The sequence below is a fragment of the Vulpes lagopus genome, chromosome 1, assembly GCF_018345385.1.
Source record: "Vulpes lagopus strain Blue_001 chromosome 1, ASM1834538v1, whole genome shotgun sequence".
Taxonomy (NCBI): domain Eukaryota; kingdom Metazoa; phylum Chordata; class Mammalia; order Carnivora; family Canidae; genus Vulpes; species Vulpes lagopus.
Window position 1 is genome coordinate 121,895,978 of NC_054824.1, and position 19,630 is coordinate 121,915,607.

The 19,630-nt window shown below is 39.4% G+C and overlaps 1 protein-coding gene across 4 annotated transcripts in view; it reads right to left on the reverse strand.

Annotated features, from left to right (window-relative positions):
- OSBPL1A (oxysterol binding protein like 1A) overlaps nucleotides 1-19,630 on the reverse strand; it is a 227,395-nt gene that overhangs the window by 18,312 nt on the left and 189,453 nt on the right. For all 4 annotated transcript variants that reach the window (XM_041742615.1, XM_041742622.1, XM_041742628.1 and 1 more), the window contains 2 exons: nucleotides 14,985-15,060; nucleotides 333-467 (listed from right to left, as the gene is read on the reverse strand). In XM_041742615.1, coding sequence (XP_041598549.1) covers nucleotides 333-467; nucleotides 14,985-15,060 — 211 coding nt within the window. The remainder of the gene's footprint in view (nucleotides 1-332; nucleotides 468-14,984; nucleotides 15,061-19,630) is intronic.

Below are 19,630 nucleotides of genomic sequence, written 5' to 3' on the forward strand. Positions count from 1 at the left end.
GGAAAAGCTGATGGATATAAATAAAAGAATAGAAAGATTCCTTTAGAATGCCACCAGTTTGTCTGAAGAACAATGTGTCTACTCTGCTCTGCCTGTAACTAACCCAGCCACACACACTGGTCTTTCCATGGTGGTGGCACTCCAGCTAGATGATGGGGGGGTGGCGGGGAATGGGTGGGTATTGCAGAGGATACTCCCAACACTCGAATTTTAATAACACTGCCCAACTTCGAGTTGTGTTTAGCACAAATTCTGCATATGTGTTTTTGGGGGTGGAGGTGGCAGAGAAGTCTATAAGACTTATGCCCTTTCAGTGCTTGTTTGGCACATACCTGCATCCTTTCCACAGAATCAGAGAATGAACTGGCCTTATGGATGAGGTAAGTATGCTCCATATATTCAGTGAGTCGCTGCAGGAAGCTCAAGGGCTCATTAAATATAACTGGCATGGTGATCTTGGACAGTTCCTATTTCACAAGAAAATGGAAACGGTGATGTCCCATACACATGGCAAACTTACCTGCTGCCATCTTTAACCTAAAATGCTCATGGGAAAGAAGTAATAGAAAACAGTGCCCGTGAAATTTAATTAGTATTGGTTCAATTCCACAAATCTTTCCAGAACACCTAACAATATGGAGTATATTGTTCTAGGCATGGAAGGAAACAAAGACTACCTAAACATTCTCCTTGGCTTTGAGTTCATGATCTGGTGAGCATTAGATGGTAACTATTAATAAATCTGCCTTACACCAGAATTAGGAAGGCAATGTGGACCAAAAAACAAGTCTTCACATGAGCTAAAGGGTCAATAATATACCATTTTTGTGCTAATTTTCCAAAAGATATTTCAGACTGTTTTTGAACTACATTGAGGTTTCCTGAGCACTCAAATCTACTATACTTTGTGGACTTGGTACTAGAAGGCTATTATGCATTTTATAGAATAGGTTTTAAATTCTGCCTGCTAGGATGACACAATCACAGCAGACTTCCAAACATAATGTAATGACTGGGCAGGGGTTCTTTGACTTGAATTTTCAACTCTGTTTACCCTATCCTACCAGCAAACATTATTAGGTCTTTAAAAAAATGCATTAGGAACAAACTTATCTTGGTATTCTCTAGAATACTCTGATGATCTTCCTAACCTTCCACCTACCATTACCTACCTTTCTTCTGGAAATCAGGTGTTTCATAAAGTCTGCTGACTAAACGTTCATGGGGCAGGTGAACATTCCCAAGGTGCCATCCAGGTTGAATGTTACCTGTCTTAGCTCTGACTTATTCCCTCTCAACCATATTCTTATTGATATGTACAATTAAACATAACATAGCCTTCATAAAAATACAACTGGAGTGCATTTTAAAAATTAAACCCATTAATTACCATAAAATATTGTGGAACAGACATTTGGCAGCTCAACCTAATTAAAAGAAATGGTAAGTTTATTGCTTTCTCACCGGGGAGACAATGGAGATTAAGAGTCTAGAAAGAGATAAAGAAAGAAAGCTGTACCATATATACTTTGAGAGCTCATTAACTCCAGAAATTCACTGTTGGGGCCCAGGTCAGAAAACTAGGACTACCAAAGTTTATCTTTTTTTTTTTTTTTTAATTTTTATTTATTTATGATAGTGAGAGAGAGAGAGAGAAAGAGAGAGAGAGAGAGAGGCAGAGACACAGGCAGAGGGAGAAGCAGGCTCCATGCACCGGGAGCCTGATGTGAGATTCGATCCCGGGTCTCCAGGATCGCGCCCCGGGCCAAAGGCAGGCGCCAAACCACTGCGCCACCCAGGGATCCCTACCAAAGTTTATCTTAACTGAGATGCCTGAGGCTCTCTTCCTTCTACTTATAAATATCTTCCTTGAAATTTTCTTTAAAAATTAAAGCAAAAAATTAATAGAGGAATACATAATTATTGGTATAAAATTTAACAGTAAGGAAGTAAAAACATGAAAATGCTCTTTTCCCAGAGACAAAACTTCTCTAACCAAAAGAGTATGTAATTAGAAATGAATTACAAGAAAAATATGGAAAAAGTTACAACTATGTGAGATTTAAGACATACTACTGAACAACAAATGGGTCAAAGAAGAATTCAAAAGGGAAAATCAATAAGTATCTTGAGACAAATAGAAATACAACATCCAAAACTCATAGGATGCAGCAAAAGCAATTCTAAGAGGGAAGTTCACAGCAATAAATACCTACATTAAGAAATAAGAAAGATCTCACAATAAAAGCCTAACCTTACACTTTAAGGAACTAGAAAAAGAACAAACTAAGCCCAAAAGTACTACAAGAAAGGACATAACAAAGATCAGAAGGGAAATAAATGGAATAGAGACTAAAAAGACAACTGAAAAGATCAATGAAACTAAGAGCTGGTTCTTTTGAAAAGGTAAGTAGACAAATCTTTAGACTCATCAAGAAAAAAAGAGAAAGGACTCAGAACTATAAATGAAAGGAGAGATATTACAATTGATACTACAAAAATGCAGAGGATCATATGGGCTAAATGGGTCAAGGAGAACGGGAGACAGAGCTTCCAGTTATGGAAGGAATAAGTCATGAGGAAAAAAAAGGTACAACATAGCAACATAATAGCACTCTACGCTGAGAGATCGTAGCTACAGTTGTAGTGAGCACAGCATAATATATAGACTTGGATCATTATGTTATGGTCCTGAAACCAACGTAACAATGTGTGTCAACTATAGTTCAATTTAAAAAAAAACGTCCAGAGGTGCCCGAGTGGCTCAGTCAAGACTCTTGATTTTGGCTCAGGTCACGATCTCAGGGCTTCAAGCCCCACACCAGGCTCTGCACTTAGCATGGAATCTGCTTGAGATTCCCACCCCCCGTTCCTGCCTACAATAAACAAACCTGTAAAAAAATTACATGGAAAAAAGGAGGCTCATAAGAAACTAGTGTAAGCAATTACATGCCAACAAATTAGAAAACCTAGAAGACATTGATAAATTCCTAGAAATACATAACCTATTAAGACTGAATCACAAAGAAAAAGAAAATCTGAACAAATTACCAGTAAGGAGATTGCAGCAGTAACCAAAATCCTGACAACAAACAAAAGTCCAGGAGTCAGCATTAATCCTTATACCCAAACCAAACAAGGACCCTACAGTGAAAAAAAATCATAGGCTAGTATCTCTGATGAGCACAGATGCAAAATACTCCAACAAAATATTAGTAAACCAAATTCAAAAGAACATTAAAAGGATCATACACCATGATCACATGGGATTTATTCCAGGGATGCAGGATGGTTCAACATCACAAATCAATAAAAGTGACATACTGCATTAACAAAATGAACCATTAAAAATCATGATCATCTCAACAGATGCAAAAATTGCATGACAAAATTCAACATCCTTTCATGATAAAAACTCTCAACAAAGTGGGTACAGAGAGAACATACCTCAACATAATAAAGGCTACATATGACCAGCCTACAGCTAACATCTCACTTCCTGATTTCAAACATTACCAAGACATAGTAATTGACACACTATGGTAGGGGCATAAAACTGGACATGCAGGTAAATGGAATACAACAGAGAGCCCAGAAATAAGTCCACACGTATATGGCCAATTAATTTTTGACAAAAGAGCCAAGAATATATGATGGGGGAAAGGATAGTTTCCTCAATAAATGGTGCTAAGAAAACTGGATAGCCCTATGCAAAAGAATGACACTAGACCACTATCATACACTATTTACAATCACCAACTCAAAATGGATTAAAGACTTCAAAATCAGAACTGAAACCATAAAACTCCTGGATGAAAACACAAGGGGTAAGCTCCTTATCATAGGTCTTGCGATGAGTTTTTAAAAATCTGACACCAAAAAGAAAAGAAACAAAAGCAGAAACAACTGGGACTATGTCAAACTGAAAAACTTCTGCACAGCAAAGAAAATCATGAAAACATGAAATGGCAACCTACATAATGGGAGAAAATACTTACAAATCATGTCCCTGAGATGAAGTACAAATCCAAGATTCTAATTTTCAACTCAGTAGAAAAAAGATTTAAGAAATGGGTAGAGGAACTAAATAGTTTTTCCCCAAAGATGACATTCAAATGGCCAATAGATATGTGAAAAGTGCCCAACATCACTCATCATTAGGAAAATGCAAATCAAAACTCAATGAGATATCACCTCACATCTATTAGAATGGCTATTCTATATAAAAGACAAACAGCTGGCAATGATATGGACAAAAGGGAGCCCATATCCACTATTGGTGGGAATGTGAAGTGGTACAGAAACTATGGAAAACACAATGGAGGTTCCTCAAGAAATTAAAAAATAGAACTGCCATATGATCCAGCAATTCCATTTCTGGATATTTGCCCAAAGAAGTGAAAACACTTAACTTGAAAAAATATCTGCACTCCCATGCTCATTAGAGCATTATTTATAATAGCCAATATGGAAACAACCTAAGTGTCCGTTGACATAAATGGATCAAGAAAACGCGACCACCGTTGGTCAAAACACACACACACTCCCCAAGTGTTATTATTTGGCCTTAAGAAGAATATCTTGCCATTTGTGACTATGACAACATAGATGAACCTAGAGGGCCTTATGCTAAGTGAAATAAGCCAGAGAAAGACATACTTCATAGTATTACTGATACGTGGGGGAAAAAAAACAACAAAAACAAAGGACGAACTCATAGAAAAAGAGTAGGGAAGTCGTTGCCAGGGGCTATGGGTCGGAAATATAGGAAGAGATTGGTAAAACAGTATAATCTTTTAGTTATAAGATGAATAAGATCTGAAGAGCTAATGTATAATAACATGGTGTCTATAGTTGGTAACAGTGTTTTGCATAAATGAAATTTGTTAAGAGTAGAATTTAAATGTTCTCACAAAAAAGTACATGAAGTGACTGATAGGTTAATTAACTCAAGGGGATTCTTTCACAATGTATACCATATCCAATCACCTTGATGTATACTTTAAATATCTTCTAATTTTGTCAATTATACCTCACAGAAAATTTCTTCTACAGCAAACTTGCAGTATAGAATATACATTAGAAATTAAATTTCTTTAAAAAAAAAAAAGAAATTAAATTTCTTTCAAAATATCTTTGAAATCACACTTAGTGTCTACTAGGTGCCAGGCACTTCTTTAGGCTGGGTTAAAAGACTTGCTTGGTAGAGCCAACCCTGGCCCAGAATGCCTTGCCCTCTTCCCTGGACTCTTGTACAACCTATCTATATTTCAGGGCCTAGCCTGAGTTCCTTCAACCATTCTAGTCCACACTGATTTCCTGCTTCCTCCAACTCCTGGAGGACCAGAACCTCTCTGTCATGACTCAGCCCTGGATCATGTAGGAGACTGCCTGCTGTTGTCCATAAGTCTGAAAGGGCACAGAGTTCAGAGCAGGGCCCTGAATCAGATATCTGGGGAACCTACTCACCAAAGAAAGTCAGGTATGGTTCACAGGGCTCTTCTGTACCAGAAACACCTGCTGCTACCTACCCTGAGCCAGGCGTCAGTTAAGTGTCTAACTCTTGATTTTGGAGCTCAGGGAGGAACCCTGGAGCTCAGGGAGGAACAAGGCAGACCTAGTCTTGGGCCCAGCTTAGATTGGTCAGGGAATGTGAGCTCATCTGGCTAACTCTACAGGAACACGGTTCCCAAGGGGAGGGACAGTATCTGATGCTCCACCTGTGTCTTCACCACCCCAGAGGGAGAAGAGCACCCTGAAGGGGCCCCTGCCCTCGTGCCCTGCTGCAGTCCCCCTGCCCACTGCCTATAAGTACTATCAGGCATTTAGTACAATGCACTTTCTTGACCCTTTCACTGGAATACAAACCTATGGCAAAATGCTGTGGGGGAAAAAGGTTATAAAGCAACACATTCAAAACTAGGTTTTATAGGCCTAGAAACAAATGCTATGTGGTCATAGCACCACAGTTAACAGCTGTTGCCTCAAGGAGCTGGTAGTACAGGTAATCTCAGTTATCTTTATGCTTTTATGTATTTCCTAAATTTCCTAAAATGAACACATTTTAATGCTCTTTTAATCAGGAGTAAAACAGGAGACTTATTTTAAAATCTAATACTTTCAGCCTGGCAGAAGGAAGCTAGCAAGCTTGCACTGCAGAAACTGGGCCACCTGATAGCACACACATGGACATTATGCCAATCATAAAACGTCCAAGAGAAAAACGAAGTCTACGTGGCATAAGGAAAAAAGAGAAGCAACAAAATATGCTCAGGTTATTCCAGTCCTAAGTTCCAGGAACAGTAACGTGGTTAAAAGAATGAGTCCTGAGCAAAAAGCAGCATGCTGGCTGCCGGGTGCTAGAAGAGGGGAAGGGGGAGCTACTGTTTATTGGGTAGGAAGTGTCACTTCTGTACGATGGAAAGGCTGGGTGGATGGTGGTGACGGCTGCACAACAAAGTGAATGCACTATTTCCACTGAATTGCACACATGGAAATGGGTAAAATGGTATATTTTATGCTGTGTATTTTACCACAATTTAAATAAATAAATAAATAAATAAATAAATAAATAAATAAATAAAAGGAATGAGCTCTGAGATCAAAGGCCCCTTGCTGCCTCATGCTTGTGCGTCACCATGAGTAAGGCCCTCAACTCTCCCCAAATGGGGATTTCACTGTGTACCTCACAGTGCTTCTAAAGGTGAAGTTAATTCATACATGACACTGAGAACAGTAGCAGGCATACAGAAAGCGAGCGATACATGTTAGCTATTATCATTAAGAACACATGCAAGAGCACCAGGTCCTCCAAGATGCAGAGAAGCAAAGGTTAGGATACTTCACCCTATCACCTGGGTGAAGGCTGAGCTATAGAAAAGCTACTCAAAAGGCATGGCTTCCAAGGTTTTTCTTGTTTTGTTTTAAATTTATTTTAGAAAGAAAGAGAGCAGGACACCTGGGTGGCTCAGCAGTTGAGTGCCTGCCTTTGGCCCAGGGCGTGATCCTGGAGTTCCGGGATCGGGTCCCACATCGGGCTCCCTGCGTGGAGCCTGTTTCTCTCTCTGCCTGTGTCTCTGCCTCTCTCTCTCTCTCTCATGAATAAATAAAGTCTTTAAAAAAGAAAAGGGCACATGCAAGCAGAGGGAAGGGGAGACGGAGAATCTTAAGCAGACTGCACACCCAGAGCAGAGTCTAATTCAGAACTTGATCTTACCACTCTGAGATGATCGGAGCCAAAATCAAGAGTTAGACACTTAACCAACTGAGCCACCCAGACGCCCCATGGCTTCTGAATTCTGACTTTAAATGATGAGGGGGTGAAGGAAAGGACACCCACCTCTCCTGGGCCCCCAGCCAGGACAATGACTGAAAAGTCCTACTGGTAAGGTTCTCTGTTGGCTGGCTGGCTGCTCCATCCAGTCACCAAGAAGACAGGGGTTCACCAGGGTGATGACTCGAGCCCTATCCCTTGACTAGTATGTGACCCACACCATGCTGTTCTTGTTCTCCACATTTCACTTTACTGTATGCAACAGGATGAGATTTATTCATTACAAGAATGACGAACTTTAAGCTTGATTCTCTATTTTTCCCCCTAAATAGCACTAGAAGGACAAAATACCTCCTGAGGGAGTAGATGTGGTAAGGGTGAGAGCATTTTCACTTGTGCCTAGTTAGATCAGATGAGAATCCTGGCCAAGGAACTTAATCTTTCATCCCTAAAGCAATGCTAGGGGGGCTGCATCTCTTCCCATTTATCTTCCCGGGGAAAATAATCAGGCAAGGATGGGACAGTCAAGGGCCTACTAGCCACAGGCTGCTCAACACCAGCTGGCTGGACTTTATAGGAGTTAGTGAGTCAGTGAAACAGTGTGTGCTGTAAACTGGAGACCAAAGCACAAAGGACATGGTTTATCACCAATTCAATGGGTAGATTATCTTTTAATCATTTGGAAAGCTCCTAAGATTCCTAAATAAGCTTCTTTAAATCCAATGTTGCAATCTAGAATAATTTAAATACCTTCCTACTTCTTTTAGTAACTCAGAATGTAAGCATTCAAGGAAAGGAAAAGGCACACATCTGGGCCAACTAACAAGAAGTAGTACGAAGAAAACAGAAGATCCTAGAGAACAAATACACATAAATCCAACTCCATAACACCCTCATCCTCTCAGAAGAGTAGAAAAAGCTATTTTAAAATACAGCAATGGACTCACAACATTGTTTCTAGTACTCCAATTATTTTAAAGTAAGCTTACAATAATTGTAATTGTTTAAGTTCCCTAGATATGTAATGAAAAACTCAGGTGACACAAACTGTAGTTCATTGTCTTAGAAATTTATAGTGACACCATTTCTATTTCCAATATAATTCAGTCTGATATTGGGCTCTTTAGATATTGTATACAACTAATTAGTACTGTGTAGACTCCAATAATAGAAAAGAAACAACTCACATTATGAGGGTCAAGTTTCAGGAAGAAACACTAGCTGGACTACTTTTATCACTGAGACCATCAGTCAGCTGGAAAAATTAAATATTTATGTCAGGCAGTTCCACCTTGTGACCCAGCTAAAAACAAAGTTTAAATTTATCCATGCAAATTAATAATAGAAACCAATGATGAAACAGAAGAAATTCTTAATTGCAATTTCTCATCCACTGACAAACTGAGAATTGAGAGAGAGAGAGAGAGAGAGAGAGAGAGAAGGCTGCTTCATCACTTGAGCAATATATAAACAACCTGAAGGCAAGGCCAAGTTTGATCCCAACTAAAATGGAAAATATTTTATATATGTAAAGTCTAACACTGTAACACCCAAATGTGCAAATGTTTAAGACCTGGGTTACCCAGAGAAACAACTTAGATCTTAGGCTAAATCTGTCTGCTCATTTGCCCAGGCAGCCAGCTTGCCAACAGAGTCCTCACCCAGGAGTGTGACCCAAGCACTAAGATGGTCAAGTGCTAGCAGCAGTTCTGGCTCTGTTCCTTGGACATGCCTTCTGCCAGATGAAGTTGGCACTGGATCCTTCCTCTACAACCCACCCCCTATACACCTGCCATAGCTACTGAAGATCTAAAAATTCATCCCTCTTACATTTAAGGGCTTTGGAGGGTTAAAGGTATCTGTTTCACATCTTCTGCTGCCTGTCCCCTCCCTCCATGTCAAGTTTATCTTGCATGAGAGGTTCTTGCCGTCTGAGTACCACTGCCCAGAGCAGTCACATGAAGAATGTACAAGACAGCCCTCCTGAAACCGTATGGGTGAGCAGTCTGAAAAACTGCTGCCCTCATGCCTTTCACTGCTAGCATCACCTCTGTTCCTCAGCTCTCGAGAGCAGCCCAAGTGGAAGACAACAGAGGAACGAATGGAAATAACACAGCCAGAAACACAGGAATGACAGAACAGGAATGGAGTGCATGCTTGTGTATGAACTGAACCACACTATGTGCATGCTGGTGCAAACCAATAGTAGAAACAGAAAGAAAAAGACAAGAAGAGCTATGAGGAAAAAGAAAAAGAGAAAGCTAGTCCTTTCCTATGCTTCCTGTCTAGCAGCTGAGTGTTCCCAGACTTGGCTGGGCAACCATTAGCTAGGAACCACTAACCTGGACCACATCTAAGTCTTCTGCATGGTATTCACACAAGGGGAATTCACAAAGATATAAGTAGCCCAGAATAGCTATGTCGGCGGGGCTGCTCTAAAGAACCAATTTCCGGATGCTCAGGCTCCACAGACATTCTTACTTCCTAACTGGCAGGCCCGATCAGACACCTGCACTAGAGGTCATGCTGTTTCTTTTTTCCCCACTTCCCCTTTTACAACTACCCTTCTGCAAGGTGGGGGCAGGGGGAGTGGGTTGTGGGGGCAAGAGGGGACACCTGACATCATCCTGAATCATAGTATAGTATTTATAGTATTCTTGTTCTGAAATGTAAACTCTGCAGGGTCCCAAATGAAGGGAGGGTTAGAAGTACAGTACTGGTGTCTGTGAAGCCTCTTCTAATTGAGGTACCATTAATCTGCACAAGGGCTCCATGATTTTCTCTCTGTTTCAGTTAATGGAAAGACCTGATGTTAGAAATGAGGCCTTCTGGCCATTTCTCCCATATTGGGGTATTCTGATTTTAGATCATCGTAAAGTGAGGTGGTAAAGATGCTAGGGTTTTGTTGAACTACTTTGCTGTTTCTGTCCTCCGTCTCTCAAGGCAGTACTTATAAGGTACCAGCTTTGGCAAATTTTATCTAGGTCTGTCTTGACCTTAGATTTGGAATTCAAGAATGGGACAGTGGTCACAGTGACATACTAATATGTTAGTATATTAATAACATCACACTCCTGACAGTTGACCTAGGATATGTCGGAGTATGGTCTGGCTCTACTACGGTTGCATGGCAGGTACCCTGCATTAAGTGAATGAGCTAAATCTGTGGTTTTGAAGGAAACAATTTAAAGCTTACAGTAAGATAAAAGCATTTTATCAGAGGTTATTGACACAGGTGTGTTTCAGCAAAAAGTATTTCAATTCTTTCACCCTCTTTTCACTCTTACAAGATATATGTGAGAGTGAGGAAAGAGCTACATTAAGCAAGAATTGAGAGTCCTGGTAAAGCTTCTCTGGTTACATTTCCCAAAGACCAAGACACCTATGACTCCAATGGAAGCTAACAAGATCTTTCATAAGTTTTCCAAATTTTTGTTTTCAGTTACAGTGAAGAAGTCTTAATTGAGTTGTCAACCTATGGATCATAAAAAAATATTTTTGATACTGTACTGTTATCTGAATTTTGGTACACAGGAAAGGGTCAAAGAACTGAATAATATTGCTAGATGTTAAACAACAAAAAAAAAAGAAAACAAACCACTAAACTCCTACTCCCATCTGTCTATTAATATGAGCAAGGTTTCTTGGGATCCCTGGGTGGCGCAGCGGTTTGGCGCCTGCCTTTGGCCCAGGGCGCGATCCTGGAGACCCGGGATTGAATCCCACGTCGGGCTCCCGGTGCATGGAGCCTGCTTTTCCCTCTGCCTGTGTCTCTGCCTCTCTCTCTCTCTGTGTATGTGACTATCATAAATAAAAAAATAAAAAAAATAAAAACTTTAAATAAATAAATAAATAAATAAATAAATGGTCAGCATTTATAAATACATCAGAATTTTTTCCATGTCTGATAAAAATCCAACACTAATATTCTATGACTGCAAGATATTTAACAAACACAGGGTTAGCACTGGCAAAGCCATGAGCACAAATGCCCATGTACCCTCACTTGCCTCACCCTGCTGCTGGCCTTGGTCCAAAAGTCAGTAAGTATGAACACCCATGACCTAACCTCTAGGTCAGTCCCATGGAGAAATCCTAAAAGGATGGGAGAGAAGAGGAGAAAGAAAACAGGGGACGGACAAAACAACAGGATTATGAGATTAGAGCCCTTCAACAAAAGGACAATGTGAGTCAGGAAGAAAGGTTTCAAATCACTAACCAGTATCAGTATTAATTCTGAGCTGGAAATCTTTTTTGTAAAAGCCTCAATCACAGAGAGATTTAGAATTGAGTATCAGTTATGTAAAGTATTCACTTCATGTAGTATAATCCAATATTTGGTAACATAATCCTGTCCAAAACAGATTGGAAGAAAAAAGGAAGGATGTCATTAATGCTGGAAATCTAAGTCTCCAAATTCTTTTTAGAAAGAAGCAAAAGCAAAATGTGTATGTTTATGGAAGTAGAAGATGGGGTCAAAATAAGTCTGGCTGCAGAGGGTACTGTAGGGTAGTGAGGTCCAGGATGGCAGATGTTTAGAGAAGATACTCTGACATTCCTTCCTGATTAAGACAAATTATACCTAGATCATACCGGACAGAGAAGCATCATCTCTCATGAGTTCATAAAAGCCATGTATTTTGTTTTAAAGATTTTTTTTTAATTTTATGTATTTATTTGAGAAAGAGAGAAAGAGGGAAGGCACAAGCAGGAGGAGTAGCAGAGGGAGAGGAAGAAGCAAGCTCCCCACTGAACAGGACCCCAGATCATGATCTGAACCAAAAATAGACGCTTAACCAAATGGCACCCCAAAGATTTTTGTTTTTAAGTAATCTCTACATCCAACGTGGGGCTTGAACTCACAACCCCAAGATTGAGTTGCATGCCCCACCGACTGATCCAGCAGGCACCCCAAAGCCATGTACTGTGATAATAATACTATACCATAAAACTCTACCATCATAAAGGGCATTTTTTTTTTAAGTTGGGGCTGGACCCCGGTTCAGTGTAGAATTGCGAGGTTTCCACCTGCAAGATGCTCACACTCCTTACTCTCATCTGGTATGCTCCTCAAGTTGACAGAGACATCATGAATACCAAACATTCTCCACCACTTTTAGGACTTATAAAGTTAAGAAACTGAGAATGTGAAGCTATGGAGAAGAACTGACTGAAAGAAATGTACATGGCTTTCGTAACTGAGATTTACCCACAGAGAAAGGAAGTCAAGCCTTTGGATTAAGTGTAAAACAATTACAGAAATGCAATGCATTTTAAAAATGCCTTCACTTTGAACTTAAGTGCAAAAAAAGCTGTGGATATTACATTTTTTAAGTTTTGGACTATTTTCTTTTGGAAGGTAAGAGGAGGTCGATATTGGAAGAGTCAATACCAAAATTACTTCTAAAACTTTATTCTATTCCAGCAATGATATTTGCATTTCTCTCTCAAGATATATTGTGTTTTAAATCTCTATTGTTGGCCAACACTTACACCTTTTGATTGTTTCTATTACCTATGAGAGAGCTCAATACTTTCAAATGCTAATTTCCTTTCAATCCACATCAATAAATATTCCTTTAGGAATGGTAGTATCTTATAAACGTAATAGAGAATATTTATTTACAAATAATTCTGCACCTAAAAAGTAAAAGTAAAACCATTTTTCTAGAGAAATAGAGTGTCTTTCAAAGTATGACAGGTATAATCCAACAGAACATTATGTCCTCTCTTTTAAAAGAATAGTTGGGGATCCCTGGGTGGCTCAGCGGTTTGGCGCCTGCCTTTGGCCCACAGTGTGATTCTGGAGGTCCGGATTGAGTCCTGCATCAGGCTCCCCGCATGGAGCCTGCTTCTCCCTCTGCCTGTGTCTCTGCCTCTAGCTCTTTCTGTGTTTCTCTCATAAATAAATAAATAAAATCTTTTTTAAAAAATAAAAATAAAAGAATAGTTATTCTCCATCTAGACAGAAGAATGCTTGCTTTAGATATAAGCTATAGAACCGCTGGTCACTAGCCTGAACAAATTCATGACCCCACCACTAAATCTGACACTTGTGAGATAGGAGATGGTAGCAGATACACTCAAAGCAAGAGAAATACAGGAAACTGTATTTCTACGATGTCCAAAAAGACTCAATCACATCTTAAGTGTGCATATAAATTCTGTTGACCAAACAGTCCTTGACAGATATGGTACCAATTCTACAGTGAGGGTTTCATTCATTAGAGACTGTGTAATTAATACAGTGAGTTGGAATCAGCCTTAATTTAACATAATGGGAAATACCATTTGTTATGATGACTATTCCTTTTGTGAAACTGGTTTTAATTTTAAACACATGCATATATACATGTTTGCATATTCAATCATAATGGTAAATATGTTTACTAAGGGTTTGAGAAATATTGACTCTGTAGAATACAAATATTAATTTTTTGTCCTAAAAATTTCAGATCCGAAGACAGTAATATGTATCTTAACAACTTACTAATATATACGTTTGGTTTGTCCTGACGAATCTTAATATAATCAAAATAGGATTAGATGCAGTTGCTCTGATTCTCAAGTGTGATGAACTGATGCTAATATTGAGCATTATGCTAAATCAGGGACTTCCTACACAATTTACATATGTTATTTATCTCTCAATACATCTATTAGGTACAAATTAGTCTCCTAACTTTACATGGGAGGAAACCCTTTGCAGGGTGGCAAGGTAGCTTCTCCAGGATCTCAAAACAGGAAGCGGCAAGGCTGGGATAAATTCCCTTTTTCAGCTGTAGAGCTTAGCTGAATTACTCTCCACAAAGCAGAATCAGAAAATACTTGCTTAAAATGATGTTTCTGGGGTTAGCTTCTTGGAAGTCACATTTGGAAAATCTCAGATGAGATAACCCCATGCAGAGAACAGGGACATTAGAAAAATGCCAAAGTGGGCGCGTCACGAGTTGCAAGGCTTTCAAGCACCAGAATGAAAAGAAAGTGACTATACTTCTTGGTACAGGGAAAGTTCTTGGAGTACTCCCAGAATGCACATTAAACTGCAAAATTACAAAAGGTAATGTCCAGGCAGATTCTTTAGCAGCTTATGGCTCGCATGTTTCAAATTTTCATCATTCTAGTTGGTCAAAGGTCATGTTAGAAGAGTTAAGATAACTTTACTCAGAATTCTAGCCTAACTGATGTCACGGTGGTGCTGCAGACTACTGTTTTAGAGAATGTAAGGATTTATGGAATAGTAAATTTTGCCATCTGCTGCCCTCTCCCCAAATCAGATCTACCTGTTGCAGCTAAGTACAGATACATTCCAAATATCTATATACCACACTTAACATCCAAAGTAAACACAACTAGCTTATGCAAAGAAGTAGACGTGAAATTACATTCTATGCTTTGGTGTGACTGTGCTTTCTAAGAGAATTTCTGGGTAATTTTACAGGGAAATACATATGTGGTATGACAACAGGAAAAGAGCATTCATTTTCTTTTTTTTCTTTACAGTGAAAAGTCCCATTAAAATCCTATTAAAGTAGCATAAAGAGTGGCTCAAATCCTGTCAGGCAAACCTAAGGCTTTTCCCCAATTTCTGATACAAGCTTCCATGAACTTTGTTGTACATCACGTTTATGCCAACATGAAGATTCCCTTCCAAGGAGTATGCAAGGAAACATACATCTGCTTAATGTTATAAAACTGAGAGTTAATTTACCATTCCAATACATTTTCTCAGGATGCTCCAGATACTGAAGTCGTTTCTGGAAAACATAGGAGAAGGCAAGCTTGTTCTGGAAGAAGAAAAGAAAAATTAACAGTTAATCTTAATGCCACTGACACTAGGAAGGAAAAGCTACTGCCATTAATATAAACACCACAGGCATACACGTATAAATACCATAAAAATATGCCTGGTTGTAGAGAGAGTAAAAGAGGGTTTGTCTGGGGTTGTAGACAACAGATTACAGATTACTGATTACTGCTATGTTGGCCCCTGAAGTGTCACAGCAGATCCCCTGACCCTGGGGATCACTGATTGTTTCACTGATTATTTGAATGATTTCATTGTTATTCTGATCCTAATGATTCTCGTTCTCCCTCAGTGGTGTCCAACGTGCACCACCCCAGAGGTACATGCTCCTTTCCTATGCTGGCATATCAGACTCCACTGTTTGGTTCAAGACACACTGGCCGTATCTTGATACTTCATACATTATTTTACTCTACCTGCTAAATAATGTAAACAAAATGCCATCACAGGGCCCAGTTTAAAGTTAAGAAACTAAATGGAAAAATGCAAATGAACTATAAAGCCAAAATAAATTTAGGCCCAGCATTATACATTAGTACTTCCCCAAAGACCCTGAAGTTGAACAACATTTAGCATCTCTGGGTATATAGGAAACCCCTTACAAATTAACTTCTACAGAAGGAGTACTTTCAAAGCCTCTGCAGGGGTTTGGAGGCAGCCAAAAGGATGGTGGGTGTCTGTGGTCTGGATAAGCAACATGACAGGGCTTGGGCATCCTGAAGCCAGGGCTGGCTGGCCAGAAGCCAACCTCACTTCCACAAATCACAGCAACAGCACTACCAAGGGGAGCAGTAAGAGGTATCACACCAACTTTCTGAAACACTGGTAAAATAATACATTCTTTTTGGTTATCTTAGGTTATGGTAAGGGATCCTGGTTTAGCAGTTGCTGTTTAAAATATACCTATGTAACTAAAATACTAAAGAAAATATTGTCCTCTAAAGAACTGTTATTCTATAAACTAATTAATTTGAATGATAGAGGTTGATATAGTTTTTAAATAGATAAGATTTTCAAATCCTCCATGGTAAAATTCTGGTTATCTTTTTTAGAAACACACACTGCTCATTTGGCAGATTTGTCATCTAACCAATCTGCTGGATAAGTAGCCACAGATGGTATTTAAATCACATTCTCCACAATCCAGGACTATGAATCTCTGTGACATGAACAATGGAACCTAGAGACAGCATCCCTGCAATTATCTATCATTTGCATGCACAATGCAGTTTTAGAGATGTGTACAGTTGACCCCTGAATAACATGGGTTTGAACCACACTGGCCCACTTATACGTGGGTGGTTGTTGTTGTTTTTATAAATGCAATATGGTACTGTAAATGTATTTTCTCTTCCTTATGATTTCTTAAATAACATTTTATTTTTTTAGCTCACTTTATTGTAAAATACAGTATATAATATGTATGACATACAAAATATGTTAATTGACTGTTACTGGTACATCTTCTGGTCAACAGTAGGCTGTCAGTAGTTAAGTTTTTGAGGAGTCAAAAATTACACATGGGTTTTCAACTGCCTGGGAGGTATATCATTCAAGGGTCAACCATATCAACTAAATCTTTTATCTTTTGTTTAGGAAAAAGTTGGGCAGAAATGGAACAGATGCTAGAAGGCTGAGCCTGAAATAAGCTTTATGAAGATTGAATGAGGGCCTGTAATCCCTCCCAACCAATACTTACATTGACTATATTAGTATATATGACTATTTTGGATTAAAGGCAAGAATAAATATTCCGGAAGAAGTTGATAAAAGACATCCAAGGATTTTGGGTTTTGTTTTTTAATTTTCCATTTAGAAATCATTACAAGATTGCCAGCTAAGAATCCCACCTGGGAATATCCCACGTTCATTTTTATGCACATATCCTGTTATGGTGTTTTATGAAAATGTAGTAGATACTCATTCATCAGAAGGCCAGATCACCTGCAACATTATCTATTCCAAAGTACAACCAAAAGGTAGAGATAAAAGGGACTGTGAAAGGTAATGGACCATCACCAAGCCCAGGTATTTTCTTCTGTAAGACATGCAGAAGTGAACCCCTTCAGATCACATTGTGTTCAATAAGCTGATCAAAAGCAGGAAGAGAAACACCATCCTATGGGACAATCCCACAATGTGGAAGCTGTAGCACAGTAAAAGACCTCAGCTTGCTGACCGTAATCTGAGTCAACAGCACCAGGAGGCTGCCAAAAAGGCAGGTGCCATCTCGGATTGCCAAAAGGAGAACATCAGCTAGAATATTCCTAAGGACAACTCTGCACTGATCAGACCAGAGCCAGAATTCAGATCCACGTGAATCTGAAAAGGAACTTTTAAAAGGAACCTTAACACTTTCTAAGGAAATGTTATCAGAAGCTAGGCAAAGGTGTCTGGAAAACATTTCTTATAAGAAACAGATGAAGGTAATATGCATTCCAAAAGAAACTGGAGGTCTGGGGAACAGCAGGCATGGTAGAGGTCTTGGGGTATTCGAGGACAGGGCCAGAAGTAATACCATTCCCCCTGCCCTGTCTCCCTTCCAATGAGAGCATGCCCTATACACCTTTGCCCGCTTTGGTATTCTCCACAGCACTGACCAACACATGACATACTATGGTAGGCTCTCAAATATTAACATCCCCCCCCACCCAAGATGGTATGCAAGCTCGCTGAGAGCTCATGTTTCATATGCTTCTTATCCCTGTTGCCTAGGACAGTGCCTAACACAAAGGAGGAGTTTAAGTAATTGTTGAATGAACTTTAGAATTTATAAGGCCTGTTAGCATGCATTAGCTTTTTTTTTTTTTGCATTAGCTTTTTCGTAAAGAATTTGGTTTAATCTGTGCTACTCAAGTGATTAGGACTAGGACCACTTGAAGAAGTTATAGGATGCTGATAAAAAGGTCCATCTTACAATTAATTCTCAAAATGATAAAGATTCTTATTAAGTAAACATTTCAAACAGGCTGAATGATCCCTCTCTGTCATGGCCCAAAAAGGCATTCCTGTACTGGGTGGGAAGCTGATCTAGAATAGCTGGGCAAAGAATGTCACTAAACATCCTACAGGGAACGAGATGGACCACCACACAAAGAATTTTCCAGCCCAAAATGTTATTGGTGCCAAAGTTGGAAGACCTCCCACAGAGATACGAAAACTCTGAGTTTACATTTTGCAGAGGCTACATTAAGCAAGGAAAGAGAACAAGACAAATTCATTTTAATAGCATTTTATTTGGGAATGATCCAGCATCATGGTGCTGTGAGTCATTCCTCTTCTCTCTCCTCTGATTTACAACTAATTGGACATACATATCCTGGAAGAAGAAGAAAAGAAAGAAGAAAGAAGAAAGAAGAAAGAAGAAAGAAGAAAGAAGAAGAAGAAGAAAAAAACCAGCACCTCTGCACAGCATACCAGGATGCCCAAGCAATCCATCCATCCGTGTGCCCTTAAGGACCATGGAAGAGGTGGGGGAGCTGGCAGCAACTGGTCCCTGAGTGCAAACCAGCACTTTTTTGCCAGAGGAGGTGGAGGGTTATAAGGCAGTGAGAGGAGGTGGAGGGTTATAAGGCAGCGAGTGGGGGTCTGCCTGGCAACAGATGCTGCAACAGGAGGGACCAGGTGCCCTGAGAAGAGACTCCAGTGGCCAGAGGAGGGAAGGTAAGAGAAGTAGACAAAGGGAACTAAAGGAAAGCATCTGTTGTCTGCCCCAAGAGGCAAGAGGCTGGCCCACAAACCTCTGGTACCCTTCCCACTTGAAGATCCCCCCAAGAAGCTATGGGCACACCCAAAGCCCCAAGTGCTAAGTACCTACCTCCTTCCCACTTTGCCACTACCCTTTTGCGTTTTTCATGCTCTTTACCCTTAGCAGGAAGTCAGCTCTGGTAACAAAAACCAAAAAGTTGTGCTATAGCCCCATCTTCTGGAAAAGAAAAGAAAAGCCCCCATCTACGAACCTGTTGAACTGTTAGTAAACAAAGCCTTGGCTAAATAAGAAGTGTTCACTACTTCAAATGTGGAAGCAGTGGTACTTCTCATCAAACACCATGAGAAACCATGGTGATACAATATCATAAGAAGATAATGACAATTTTCTAACAATGGAATTCAAAGACATGAAATACTGCCATCTAATTGATAATTTAAATTAGCAGTTATGATGAAATTCAATGAGCTATAAGAAAACTCCGAAATAAAATGAATAGAAGTGCTTTATCAGAAAGAATGAAATTCTAAAAAAGAAATTCTGGAGCTGAAGAACTCAATAAATGAGATGAAAAATGCATTAGAATGCACTGGAAACAGAGCATATCATATGGAAGAGAAGATAAGAGCAAGTTTGAGGACAGAAATATAGAAATGATTCAGGTGGAAGAGAATGAAGATTTTTAAAAAGTGACGACACCCTATTCAAACTCTCTGACTCCATTAGAAATGCCAATATAAGAATAATGGGTATCTCAGAAGAAAAAGAGAAGGGAACAGTGCATTTAAAGAAATAATAGCTGAGAACTTCCCAAACCTTAGAAAGTAACTGGATATATAAG